This window comes from Ananas comosus, linkage group 10 (assembly GCF_001540865.1).
Source record: "Ananas comosus cultivar F153 linkage group 10, ASM154086v1, whole genome shotgun sequence".
Classification (NCBI taxonomy): domain Eukaryota; kingdom Viridiplantae; phylum Streptophyta; class Magnoliopsida; order Poales; family Bromeliaceae; genus Ananas; species Ananas comosus.
The window spans coordinates 946,532-960,079 of NC_033630.1; the positions used below are offsets into that span (position 1 = coordinate 946,532).

General features: G+C 35.3%; 3 protein-coding genes across 8 annotated transcripts; 1 reads left to right on the plus strand and 2 right to left on the minus strand.

The window, feature by feature from the left end:
* Positions 716-2,205, plus strand: LOC109716560. Of its 4 annotated transcripts, none has more exons than XM_020242078.1 (4): positions 716-831; positions 956-1,131; positions 1,232-1,382; positions 1,967-2,205. In XM_020242078.1, exons 2-4 carry the CDS (start codon positions 999-1,001, stop codon positions 2,001-2,003), a joined length of 321 nt encoding a protein of 106 aa, XP_020097667.1. In that variant the 5' UTR covers positions 716-831; positions 956-998; the 3' UTR covers positions 2,004-2,205. The 4 variants fall into 4 exon arrangements, with proteins under 4 accessions (XP_020097667.1, XP_020097668.1, XP_020097669.1 ...); XM_020242079.1 differs by having other exon boundaries at positions 716-828; XM_020242080.1 differs by lacking the exon at positions 716-831 and adding an exon at positions 882-919 and having other exon boundaries at positions 1,011-1,131.
* Positions 3,625-8,327, minus strand: LOC109716775 (glutamine--tRNA ligase). 2 transcript variants are annotated; one of them, XM_020242333.1, is made up of 8 exons: positions 5,557-8,034; positions 5,365-5,460; positions 5,171-5,271; positions 4,966-5,071; positions 4,787-4,876; positions 4,534-4,663; positions 4,161-4,244; positions 3,625-3,964 (listed from the first exon to the last, which is right to left on the minus strand). In XM_020242333.1, the coding sequence occupies exons 1-8, from the start codon at positions 5,713-5,715 to the stop codon at positions 3,819-3,821; spliced, it is 912 nt and encodes a 303-aa protein (XP_020097922.1). In that variant the 5' UTR covers positions 5,716-8,034; the 3' UTR covers positions 3,625-3,818. The 2 variants fall into 2 exon arrangements, with proteins under 2 accessions (XP_020097922.1, XP_020097923.1); XM_020242334.1 differs by having other exon boundaries at positions 3,872-4,244; positions 4,610-4,663; positions 5,557-8,327.
* On the minus strand, positions 8,578-12,897 carry LOC109716781. 2 transcript variants are annotated; one of them, XM_020242351.1, is made up of 4 exons: positions 12,285-12,897; positions 11,625-11,712; positions 11,194-11,290; positions 8,578-8,862 (listed from the first exon to the last, which is right to left on the minus strand). In XM_020242351.1, exons 1-4 carry the CDS (start codon positions 12,354-12,356, stop codon positions 8,838-8,840), a joined length of 282 nt encoding a protein of 93 aa, XP_020097940.1. In that variant the 5' UTR covers positions 12,357-12,897; the 3' UTR covers positions 8,578-8,837. The 2 variants fall into 2 exon arrangements, with proteins under 2 accessions (XP_020097940.1, XP_020097939.1); XM_020242350.1 differs by having other exon boundaries at positions 11,621-11,712; positions 12,285-12,892.

Consider the following 13,548-nt stretch of genomic DNA (forward strand, 5'->3'; position numbering starts at 1 on the left):
CCAAAAAATCAGCCAACAACAAAAATCACTAAGAGGGTGTTTGGTTGTACAAAAAATCGTGAAAAAAAAATTTTTTGAAAAAAAAATTATGATAGGAAAAAAGTTTGATATTTTATAGTGTTATCAAAAATTAAGTTTGATATTTTATAGTATTTGGTTTGTAGAAAAAAAAAGTTTCAGTAGTATATATCAATATAAAGAGAAAGAGAGGGTAAATATCAAAAATTAAGTTTGATATTTTATAGTGTTTGGACTTCTTGCTTTTTACAATAGTATATGAATATAGAACTTTAAAATAAAGTAATACAGTATTAAAACATATTAATACCGAAGTAAAAAATAATATATAAAATTTTTAATAGTTTCTGAATAAGCCCTTATAATTATGAGCAATGTTACATATAGGTGTAAATCTTACATCAAATTTATCAAAGAATCTCCTCTCTTCACATCCTCATTTTTTAAAACTAAAAATTTGAAACGGTTGCGTTAATACTTAAATTTGATGTAAAATTTATACCTGCTTTATAGATACACAAGATAGTTATTCTTTTCTGCAATTATATATATGCGGTCAAAAAGCCTAGTGTCCGTGTGAAATGCGCGGGGGGAAACGTCCTTTTCGATGCTTATGGCTTTGCCCTTTATGGATGTACGCGTTCATAGTGGCAAATGAAAAAAGTAATGAGTGCCAACGCACTCATCTTTTAAAATTACGAATAAACGACCGCAAGATGTTGCACCCGTGGAAACGGCATCTGCATGCCCTTGCTGGTCATGAAGTTCACACGGGAATGCCACCTTCGATACGATCGATCGCCTATAAACGTGGTTGATAGAAATAATTAAAAGCGCTGTTGTACTTTACATATATATATGCGTCCCAATTAAGAGCTGAGGGTAACTTCGTTCCGAAGTGGTTATTTAACTAACTTTTTTTTTTTTGATTAAACAGGGATCAACCCTATTTTAGTTATTTAACTAACTAAAAGTCTAAAATGCTGTCGAAGGCTTTCCTAGTCCTCTCCGTGCTCTTGCTCATGTTGTTTGGCTGCAGCGCCTCCGCACTGGTGTCTTCCGCCTCCGCTTCCGCCTCCGCCTCCGCCTCCGCCCCCTCTCCCGCTCCAAATGGTATGAATGATCTGCCGGCAGCAGAAACCTCTTTTATTAATACCCTCTGCTCGTCTATATGCATGCTAGCTAGCTCGCTTGTTCGGTACGCTTGATGCAGATACGGATTGCGGCAAGAAGTTCAAGTGTGTGAAGGGCCGACCGCATTCCGTGGACTCCAATCCTGATGGCCATTCCTTCGGGAACCTGCCTGGTCCATCCCCTGTTCGACAAAGTCAATTTGCAAACGTCTACGCCCGAGATCCTGTCCGGTGAAAACCTTTTCTAACCCCTGTTATTCTTTACAATACATACAGTTAACATCTCAATCACTCGCCAGCCGTGTTTATCTGTTGAGCTGCTGCTTAGTTTACGAGTTTTGGGCTTTAATTACCAGCATGCTTTGGAAGAATTTGTGGAGCCAAAACGTACAGTAAGCTCCTTCCTTATCCTTACAGGATTAGGGTATATGAGAGCAGAGCTGGGTAATCATCACTTCTGAGCCCCAACTCTAAATTTCAACAAACTGCCAACAACCACGGATGGTCTGGTTGAGTAGTGAGAGATGTGATCGCTTGAGACGTACAAAGTGAACTGATTACATGGCGCATCCACCGTGCGATGTTGAGTTACTGGAACTCACCGGTCAGATGGAGTGTGCTGGATGCCTAGCTCGATCGATAGTTTTCATCCAGCTAGCCATTCAACTTTTATAATAAATTTTTTAAAAATTTTCAAAAAAACTCTCGAGTCTGGCATGTTTTTATGTTGAGGAGTGTTCATAGTTTTAACCAAAAAATATACTTCAAGCTGAAAATACTTAACCTGTATGCGTTGCTTTCTTTATTTATTTTAGGGGCTATCCAGGTTCTTCTCCCTACATCAGATCATGACTTGTAATACTCCAAGCTAAGGATTCATTTGGAATTGCACGAAGATTATAGCATATATAAAAAAGAAAGGACAATGAAGATTTTTTTTTTTCGTACCTAATATTAGGTTATGCATGTCGTAATGCATCGGTTACGATGTATGTTCTATAGTTCTGTTGTAAAATAAAGAATTATATTTATATATATTTTTATTCTAACTCCATTTTGTCTATTAATACTAAATGGATCAATTAAAATACCAAATGGGTTAGTCAATAAATTTACGTTTTTTCAGAATTCATAAGATCTGGATGGACATGGATAAGAGAAAGCAATCTCTCTCTTGTGCTTTTTCACTCTGGCAGTTCTCTTTTTCAATTCAGAGCTGTATTTGTGATTTGGAGTTTTGCCTTACGGTGCTGGTACCACACCCTGTTGTTATGCATTACCTAAAATTTTCTAGAAAAATATTTTCTGAAAAGTATTATTCTAATTTTTTTTCTCTTTTTTTAGAAAAAAAAATAGCAAGTTTCGTTTATTAGGATAATGAACTTGACTAAAAAAACTGAGGCAGTAAGACCTTATAGAAACGAGGTGAAAACAAACAAGAAAAATTGACTATTTCTAGAGCAAGTGGCAAAACCGATTGTGCCCTAAAACTTGAAACCCATCATAACTAACTTTGCATATTACCTCCTCCTCATGTTTAGATCATTTTGCGGAATTGGGCATCTTTTGGGCGTTGATTTGATATGTTTTTGTTTTATTTTTGTGGTTCTGCAAGTGGCATGATCGATCGCCCGAACTCTGGACTAGCTTCGAGTTTTGACAGTCAACCAATTGTGGGCGCAATAAACTCTATTATAAGGCGATTAACTGAGCTCGGACCTTAGGTCGACCGGGAAACAACTAGAAACTGTAGACAACATCTTCTTTGACTACTACCGATTCTCGATACACTAACGAATCGTGAGTAGAATATTTTCTAACTCAGTTGACAATTTTGCAAAACTTTTTGACCATTTAGATTGTAATTTGGTAAAAATGTACAAAACTTATCTAAACTATAAATAATGTTGAACCAGCTATCAAGCCTTTCGAAATTTTGGTTTTACCACCCAATCTCATTATTTTCCAAATTTTATACTTATTCCCAAATTTTAAATTTAATTTATTCAAGTAGTTATGATTTTTATACAATTAATTCGATGTAAAATAATATATAATATTAGTTTCTATAAAAAGGGTACTATGATAATTTTATAGTTGGATACTTTCATTGTGGGACCCAACGTAGAGATAATATATTTTCATATATGCTAAGATATGTACCAAATAAAATATTCTCATAGGACAGGAATTCTATCATAAAAATAGATTTCATGAAAAATAAATTTTCAATAAAAAATTTAAATCTCGGGAACGCCTTTAAAAGAAAAAAGGAAAAAAAAAACCCTAGTTTTTTATGTATATATTTTTTAAAAAAGTTCACTTGTCGAACGGTGGGAATTGTAAAATAAAGGCAATTGGTAGTCCATGCTAGTCAGATGATAAACTATGCAGCACCAGTGCATAACTTCTGCCCTATAAAAAAGTTCAGAGAGCGACAAACTTTCTTTTCTTTTCTTTTTTGAAAAAGAGGTAACAAGCTATCTACTTCATTCATTAAGCAAATAAACTAAGCATACAAGATGAAAACAGCTAAAACCTCCGAGGCAGTGCCAGAAAACAGTACAAGAATAAAGCAGAAAAGAGATTAGGTAAAAAAGGAAGAGGAGAGAGAAAGGTGAGGGAAAAAAAAAATTTAAGAAGAAGAGCAGAAAGCTGATGCAATCATCAAAGCTGTGTCCACGATTCCATCAGACGTATGATGCGCTCAATAGCCTGGGTAGCATTGAAAAGTTTAGTACTGAAAATAATGTTGTTTTTTTCCGTCCAGACAACCCACCGACTTTCTTTTCTTTTCAATAATGCGAGATTGCCTGGAAACATAAACAGCAAAATTATCTACAACAGAACATTCGCCTTCGACGTAGTATTTTAAGCAAACAAATCAGTAGCAGCTACAATTAATCAAGAAACCCGGTGTTCGTTTTATTCATTTTCATTCTATTTATTTTTTGTTTTACAGTTCCTGAGAATTAATTTACTGGTGTGATTCAACCTATTTGATTCCACCTTTGGAATAAGCGTCCCGGAGAGTAACAGTTCTGTTGAAAACAGGCTTCTCAGAATTAGTATCAGGATCCACAGCAAAGTAACCTGGATTTACAAAAAAAAAAAAAAAAAGGTGAAAAATAAAGCACGTTTCGAAATTAAACAAGTTTATGTGAATAAATCATCTCGGAGAGAATAAGATGGATAAGCAATGAAGCCATTAAAATGCGAGAGCACAAAAAGCTTAAAACGAAGAAAATGGTTTGATTGTCACACGTAAGTTCATCTATTTCTATCCTAACATTAGTCATAGAAATTAGCACTTTAAAACTTGAGATTTGATTAAGCTTTAATTTATATGAAACAAAAGGAATGAACTAAAATTGGAGATTACCAAGCCTTTCAAATTGATATTTGTCACCTAACACAGCACTAGCAAGCGATAGTACAGCATATGCTTCGTGTATCACCTCCTTCGAATTCGGATTCGGATCGGATAGCCAATCTTCTAGTTCAGCAGGATTCTAAAAAGCAATAGGACAATTTACCATCAGAGAACATATATTTTAGAGTTCCACTCCAGAGAGTGAGAGAGAAGAAGCGAGAGAGAAGGAAAAGGAATGAAGCATGCTGATACTAATACGGACCTCTGAAAGGAACAATTTCTCGAATAGTCTGACTTCCACCTTCAAAGGTTCAACTCCAGGAGAAGGTTGGGCAACCCAATGTAGAACACCCTACTTAGTTATCAAGAAAGTCAATAAATACTTATGTATTACACCGTAGAATTTTACTGTATTATACAGAAAGAAAGAAAAATCAATGCCTTCGGTTTTGTTTTCTTCAAAAAATCATACTCAGCATGAATTTCAATAACACTATTTTCGTCGTCACCATATATAACATCTGTGCACTTTATTGGAAAGGCATATCTGCAATTTCAGAAAAGAAAAAAAATTGCACCAGTTTATTAACTATATGTTAGCGACTATTAGAGCAAGCTGTGAACTTCATTCTTCTGAATCACTTGCCTGAGGAGGACAGATTTACCAGGAGCGAGGCCATAGTAATCTTTCGAATCGTTTTTGCGAAAATCCGAGCGTTCAATGTAAAGAATACTTGTGAAAGGAACCTATAACAAGAGCGTGTGAAATGTGCATTTTGCGACCTTCATCCATGTATAAATACCTCTGAGCGAGTGTGTTAAGGATTTGCATGAAAGTACCTTGTAGTAGGAAGAACCATCATTTGAAAGAGCAGCGGGCCACTTTTTTGCATCAACATTTATTATCGATTCATTATCTAGATTTGTGATGACAACCTGAATGCTCAGATCCGGCAAATTGATTGAAGAAACAAGCATAAACAGTTAGTGATAGGACAAATGAAGTATCATCTATAACTCATCTCGAAATACCTTTACAGGATGCAAGACGACCGTAGTTCGAGGTGCTGTTTTGTTGAGCTCTTCTCTGATATAATACTCAAGACGATCAATGTGTATCATGCTATTATCACTGTAAACAATGACTAAAAGAGTAACTTTCTTAAACAATAAAGAAAGAACGCAGTGCATGCAGATTGAATGCTTTGAGACTATTTAGAGAATGCACATATCATGTGTGCATCCAACTTTAGTGATTGAACTACGTAATATAAGCAAAAGACTGTAAACTATATATATTTTGGACTAAGTTCAAATAGAATAAGTAGACAAAATAAGAATAACTGAACAAATCCGCATGACTATAGAAAAGTCAAATGAAATGCGAGTGAAACAAGTAACAATTTTGACATGATCCACAAAAGGTTGATTCATCCCTCAAGAGCGGTATAAGAAATGTCTTGTACTTGATTTCTCCTTCGCAAGTATATTCTCTCTGTTGTGGTACAGACCTGAAATTCTAACAAAAAATTTTGGAAAAAATAAAATAATGAATTAAAAGATGGTGCAAATAAAATTTACAAGAAGCATGATATCTGATTAGTTAAGAATACATACCTTATGAGTTGTATCTCCGATAAACACTACTCTCTGTTAATAAAAATTAAATTATTATTTTTAAGGATAAAAATATTATAGTATATAGGTCAATATCAAAAAAAAAAAAAAAAGAAATAGAATTACCTTATAAAAGAATAAGGAACCATACTACAAATGCCGCAAGCGCCCCCTGTATCCTCTGCGCCCCTCTTCAATCTCATGTATCCTTCTTCCCCCAATTAGGTAGTCTCCTTCCTGCGGATCTACTACCTACCCAATGATCAAAACCTCATGATTTAGGTTTGATCTTTCAGTTGGGCAACCTTGAAAAACTCCTCCATCATACTTATACCAACTTTTGTCCACTCCTACCGCCGCAACAACCGGCTGCAAATCAACTATCTTCTCCAAACTCTTCTCATCTATGTCAAAGTAGCTGTGATACCTGTCGATGTGTGCGACATGGTGACTCGCTAACTTACGATTGCACTTGTCCTTGTATCCCGTGAAATGATAGATTCCCAAACGGGGAAACGGGTACCCATCCCAACTAGTAATTCCACTATTAAGTAGTATATAATGAAATGCCAATGTTGAATTTCCATATTCCCCTTGGATTGTTCATGAAAATACTGGTATCGGTGCAGTCAAGTATAAGATAAAAAAAGACATTACACTTTATTTGGTCGCTCAAATGAGAGGGGGAAGCATCCCTTTCCTTCGGCGTGCATATAGAGTCGTATCTGTCGCATGTATGCACAAGATAGATGACTTCAAGAGACAAATCATGACATCAAAAGAAGAAAAACATATAGATTGGCGAGAGAAAAGTGCAGTTACTCCCGTAAAAAACCAATTTAAATGTGGTAAATATAAATTTTTTCATCAAATAAATAAAAATTACTTTATATTATATATTTTTTTTTGGAAAAAGCAATTTTATCCTTTTTTTATATATTTTGTTTTATTGTATTATAGATTGCTGCTGGGCATTTGCAGCAGCAACAACAATGGAGAGCCTTCACGCAATTAAAAAAGAACTGATCAACTTATCGGTGCAGGAAAACCTATAAGTTGATTAGTTCTTCTTTTTTAATTGCGTGGAGGCTCTCCATTGCTGTTGCTGTTGCAAATGCCCAGCAGCAATCTATAATACAATAAAACAAAATATAAAAAAAAAGATAAAATTATTTTTTTTAAAAAAAAAATAATATAAAGTCGTTTTTATCTATTTGATGAAAAAATTTGTACTTACCACATTTAAATTAGTTTTTTACGGGAATAGCTGCGTCTTTCTCTCGCCAATCTATATGTTTTTCTTCTTTTGGTGTCATGATTTGTCTCTTGAAGTCATCCATCTTGCGCATACATGCGACAGATACGACTCTACATGCACGCCGAAGGAAAGGGATGCTTCCCCCTCTCAGTCAAGCGACCAAATAAAGTGTAATATCTTTTTTTTATCTTATACTCGACTGCACCGATACCGGTATTCTCATGAACAATCCAAGCGGAGAATATGAGAATTCATCATTGGCATTTCATTATATACTACTTAATGGTGGAATTACTAGTTGGGATGGGTACCCGTTTCCCCCTTTGGGAATCTATCATTTCACAGAATACAAGGGCAAAAGGGCAAGTGCAATCGTAAGTTAGCGAGTCACCATGTCGCACACATCGACAGGTATCGCAGGTACTTTGACATAGATGAGAAAAGTCTGTAGAAGATAGTTGATTTGCTGCCGGTTGTCGCGGCGGTAGGAGTGGACAAAAGTTGGTATAAGTATGATGGAGGAGTTTTTCAAGGTTACCCAACTGAAAAATCAAACCTAAATCATGAGGTTTTGATCGTTGAGTAGGGAGTAGATCCGCAGGAAGGAGACTACCTAATTGGGGGAAGAAGGATACATGAGACTACTTAATTGGGGGAAGAAGGATACATGAGATTGAAGAGGGGCGCAGAGTATACAGGGGGCGCTTGCGGCATTTGTAGTATGGTTCCTTATCCTTTTATAAGGTAATCTATTTCTTTTCTTTTTTTTTATATTGATCTATATACTATAATATTTTTATCCTTAAAAATAATAATTTAATTTTTATTAACAGAAAGTAGTGTTTATCGGAGATACAACTCATAAAGTATGTATTCTTAACTAATCAGATATCATACTTCTTATAAATTTTAGTTGCACCATCTTTTAGTTAATAAAAATTAAATTATTATTTTTAAGGATAAAAATATTATAGTATATAGATCAATATAAAAAAAAAGAAAAGAAANATCTTGAGGGATGAATCAACCTTTTGTGGATCATGTCAAAATTGTTACTTATTTCACTCGCATTTCATTTGACTTTTCTATAGTCATGCGGATTTGTTCAGTTATTCTTATTTTGTCTACTTATTCTATTTGAACTTAGTCCAAAATATATGTAGTTTACAGTCTTTTGCTTATATTACGTAGTTCAATCACTAAAGTTGGATGCACACATGATTTGTGCATTCTCTAAATAGTCTCAAAGCATTCAATCTGCATGCACTGCGTTTTTCAGAATCGTTGGGTTTCTGAATCAATGCATTCTCTCTTCAAATTGATATCTGACTGTAAATATTGCATTCTTCCAACGGGATGCCCGTTTTCCTCCCAATCAAATATCTGAGTTCTCTCACAGTGTCACTTAAGCTAACACGAACTATAAGCCTCTTTCCATTTAATAGCCGGATAAATATTTGAACCTGTAAAACTTAATAGATTTATTACTATTCCCCAAAAAGAATTGCTCAAAAATTTATTAAAAATTTGAAACTAAGACAAAAAAAAAAAATACTGTGCACAAAAGAAAGTCATAAAAAAATTTGTTAAATATTTGAAATCATTGAATGTTTTTAATTTTTCAATTTTCCTATTTTTTATTTTTTTCCAAAATACTTTCAATTTTAACTTAAAAATAACTTTAGTTTAAATTCAGTTTTTAAATTAAAATTTTAGTTTTAATTATATGTTAAATTTAATATAAAATTAAATTTACTGAATTTAAACTTTGAATTCAAATTTTGACTAAATTTGAATTTAGATTTAAATTTTATATTCGAATTTTTAATTTAAATTTAGATATTGTATTCAAACTTCTAAATTCAAATTTGCTTTTCAAGATGGAAATCATGGTCAAATTAAGATTTTGTATTCGAATTTTTTAATTCAATAGATCCAAAGTTTGAATTTAATTTTTAATTTTAGATTCAACTTTTAAACTCAAATTCCATTTTTCTATTAGAATTTAAATTCAATTTTAAATTCAAATTTAGATTTAAATAAAATTTCAAGTTTAAATTCATATTTAAATTTTGAACTTGAATTTTAAATTTAAATTTACATTTTGAATTCGATTTCAAAGTTGTTCCACTTTTTTTTTGTGTTTGGATATGAAGAGAGGAATAACCCTTTATTCCCCACCGCCCCAACCCCCACATGTATCAAACAATGATGAAACAACATAGGAAATTCATAAATCAACAACATTAGACCGTATAAGCCAGTTTTGATTAACCTCCATCAACATTCGTAAATCCATCTTTGAACTCGATCTGTGCAACGGAAACTTAAGAGTTTCTGCTCATATTGATGTTAGACCGTAGCTTTACTTTCACAGTTAATTAAGCTCAAACCATTTGCAGCCGCAATTCATGGCTGTTAGAAAGCAAACACTAATTATGAGCGAAGCACAGTATGAACAGTGCGTTGTAGTTTAAGTAGCTGGAGAGATTCCATAAAAGTTTGAGACCTTCAATACACTAGACATATATTATTTGAACTCATATTCACTTGTTTATTAAATAACTGGTTGATCTCGAGCCTATATACTAATAGTCATAACTGTAAAGAACTACTATTACCTAAAGCCCGAGTGGCTTGAATGTAGGGTCAAGGCGTTGCTTCCCAGGACTCAGATGCACCAAAATAACCCGTTAGTAAATAAAAAAAAAAAAGATTTGAAGTTGACGGATCAATTTCAATAGAACTTATAAATGAAGAGTTCTGTGAAAACCCTTGTTGCTATTTTTAGTCCTTTTTTTTAAAATTTTCCTCCTTATCTTTTTAACCCTAGCCATTCTATTTACTCCTTAAATTTTTCTTTTGAACAAATTTTACTTGACTAGGTAAAAGTAATTAGAATACGAGTTTTCTATAATGGGAGGTTCATGGTTTGTCTATAGGTTGTTTACTAAAGTTCATAAAAAAATATGCATACGGGTATCCATACCTGATTTAGACCTGACCTGTACCCGATCCATATCCGATCTTAAGTGGGTAGTATACGGGTAGTCATTACCCAAATCCGCTCAAATAGACCCGATGGGTATATTATTAACTTAAGTATCCGGACCCAAATCTAACCAGAAACTAAGTGGGTAGGGTATATATATTTTTATATATTTTTCTATCCATCTCTTTTTAGGGTACGGATACAATATATCAACTATCCAGACCCAACCTGATAGAATTTACAGTGCGGGTTGGAATAAATAAGCAAAGAGCATTATTGGGCTATGAGCTCCTACATTCCCTTCATTCTTTTTCTACTTTTTGTTCTTATTGGATCCTACTGTACGACGTAGATGAAGTGTTGTCTAAACAGTACTTCTGGAAGAAGCATTATATTAAAATAGGATTTTGCAGGCTCGAGAGGATGCTCGATGCCCTAAGGACTCTGGCAAAGATAGTGTTGGATTGTGTCCCGATCAGACGGGGGTTGAGCGGAAAGGTTTACAGGGTTTGGTTCAGGAGGCTCGGATCGATGAGATGAGAAAGTTGGATGCAATGCTGAAGAGCGTGGAAGGGGGCAGCGATATCCCTTCTTGATAGCTTTTTCATTATACCACCATTTGCGGTGCATGTGCACATCTATTGTGACCATACCCGAACCCTACCCAGACCCAAATCATACTTGAATTTCAAAATTTTAAACCCCAATAGTCCCACCTCATTCTTAAAAGCAGAAAGTTTGTTGAAATTATATATGCTCATGTAAACAAGATACTATGTATACATGATACCCTGTAGCTTACCTGTGGCAGTATGGAAGGATGAGATCTGAGAATCTTCGCTGTGTTCGCATTAAGAAACTCAAGTGCATGTTCGGCAACAACAGTATCTGCAAACTCTCTGCAAGCCAAAAAGAAATCATCACGCAACAATTACATGAGGTACTTATATTTTCATCCCATACTAACACAAGGATCCGGTACATTTCAATATTGCAATCTTAAAACATACAAGGATGGTTCAGAGTAAAACAAACAAAGTATGATGCCTAAAAAGAAGCAAATGTATGTGTTCCTTCTAATTCGTCGAATATAGTAGTTGTTGTGTTTGTCAATGACTGAAAACTACATCCATCTAGAATCATTTCTATTCTTACAGGTTGTAACAAAAACGCAAAATATTAACATGCTAATGATGCACTACTATCAGCATACATAAGAAATCCTTTACCTACTCAGGCATGACCGAAAGAAGGCGCTTAGACTAGCATCAGCATCATGCAGAACCACTTCTCGAAAATCAAGGAAAAATTGGAGGACAGTCTGAAAAGAAGAAGATGCAGCAAGTATTAGCAGTTTCCACTATATTAATGAAAAATAACCAGATAATAGGTCAACAATGTATTGACCTTCTGTGAAATGTCCAGCAGTTTCAATGAAGTTTCTTCCGTCAAAATGCCCATTAGTTCAGATAGAAATTGTCAAATCAGCACCAAGCTTTACCATATGGCAATTTTGGTCAAAGTTGATGAGCCCTTTGACGGATCACACTTTATTGAAACAACTAATAAGCATTAGATACTTAGTTATGAAGATTAAGAGGTCAGGAACCAAAGTTAATGGAGAAGAACAAACTAAAAACTACTTCTACAAACCAAAAAAAAAAAGTAACTAGACTATACTCAGCAGTAGGGAGCAAAAATCAAGCCAAATTGCAGGAATTCTAAAAAAGACAAGAAAATACCGATCAAGACAACAAATCCTAAGCTAAAAGGAAAATAACAAACTAAACTACACTATGATGATGATCCACTCAGGAGAATAAAATTACAACAACAAATCCCAATCAAAACAACAAATATAGATCTTCTTATGGCGAATCGGCTAATTCGCACCAGGAGAAGAACGCCATTGGAGGTCAGCGACTGGGGAAGCGCAGAGACGCATCGCTGGAAGAGCTTGTTCATATGGGGGTAAGCTCGAGCCACCAACTCCTCCGACCCCGATTCCTTACAAATCTCGTAGATCTTCCTCACCCTCAATCACATAAGCCCCAGAACGAAACCCTGGATCAAACTTTTTGCCCAAAAAGGAGAACGAATTCAAAGGGGAAAAGCATACGGATTGGAGGAGGTAAGGATCCGAGGCGGGGTCGCTCGCGGCGGAGGAGTCCCTCGATTTGGCGGAGAGGAATCGGAGATGGAATTCCCATTCGCCTCCTCAACCGAGCGTCGTCGTTGTCGTCGCCATGGGCGCGAGCTCTCTTTCTCTGTCTCGGTCCCGCTCTCTCTCTCTTTCCCCCTCCTCTTAAATGGCAAGGTTCGGAAATGGGAGCTATTGCGGTCGCGAAAGGATCAAGCGTCGAACAGTGTAGCTACAGCCCTTAGACATTTGTTATTTTACAGTTTAAATGCACTAAATGCTCACTCACGTCTCGTTTGAAGTTTGAACTACTGCTAATTCTTAGAGACGGAAGAAGGAAAGAATCGGTCAGAGTTTTTGAGGTGGCCGTACCATTGCATGGCCGAAATGGGCGTCCGTCCGGGCATAGCAGCTGCGCATTAATGCAAAAAAAGTTTGCCTGCACTTTGTCTGTTGGAATATGAAATCTGTTTCATCAAATGCAGAGGGGATTGGAAGATGAAGGGATGGATGAGGAAAGGTCTGTTGCTAATGTGGTAAACCATGTTCAGACCCCCCCCCCGGAAGCATATCTGGCCCTCCTGCCTCCACTACCCAGGATAAAGTATTGCATGAGGTTGGTGCACGCCCACAAGTGATTCAACGGTAAGGATTGACCTTAAGGGTGCTGGATGGGCGGGCCTCGTACATTCATGGATACACCCGATGCACACTAATTACTCCAGTCGGGATCACGCATCGCCTCCCGTACAACGGCCCGCATACGCGTCTTATTGGAAAGGAAACGTGCTCCAAAATTCGAAAACTTTAAAAATATGATAAATAATAATAATTTACAAATAAAACAAAAGAGGAATTTACTTTTTAAAAACGAAAAATTATAATGGCTGCACTTAGCTTGTATAGGAGACGGGGCAATAAATATATTATAAAATTTATTTTTAAACTTAAATATTTAATATTTAAGAAAATTTCTAAAATTCCTAAAATAATGCCTACATTAGTGAAAAATTAATA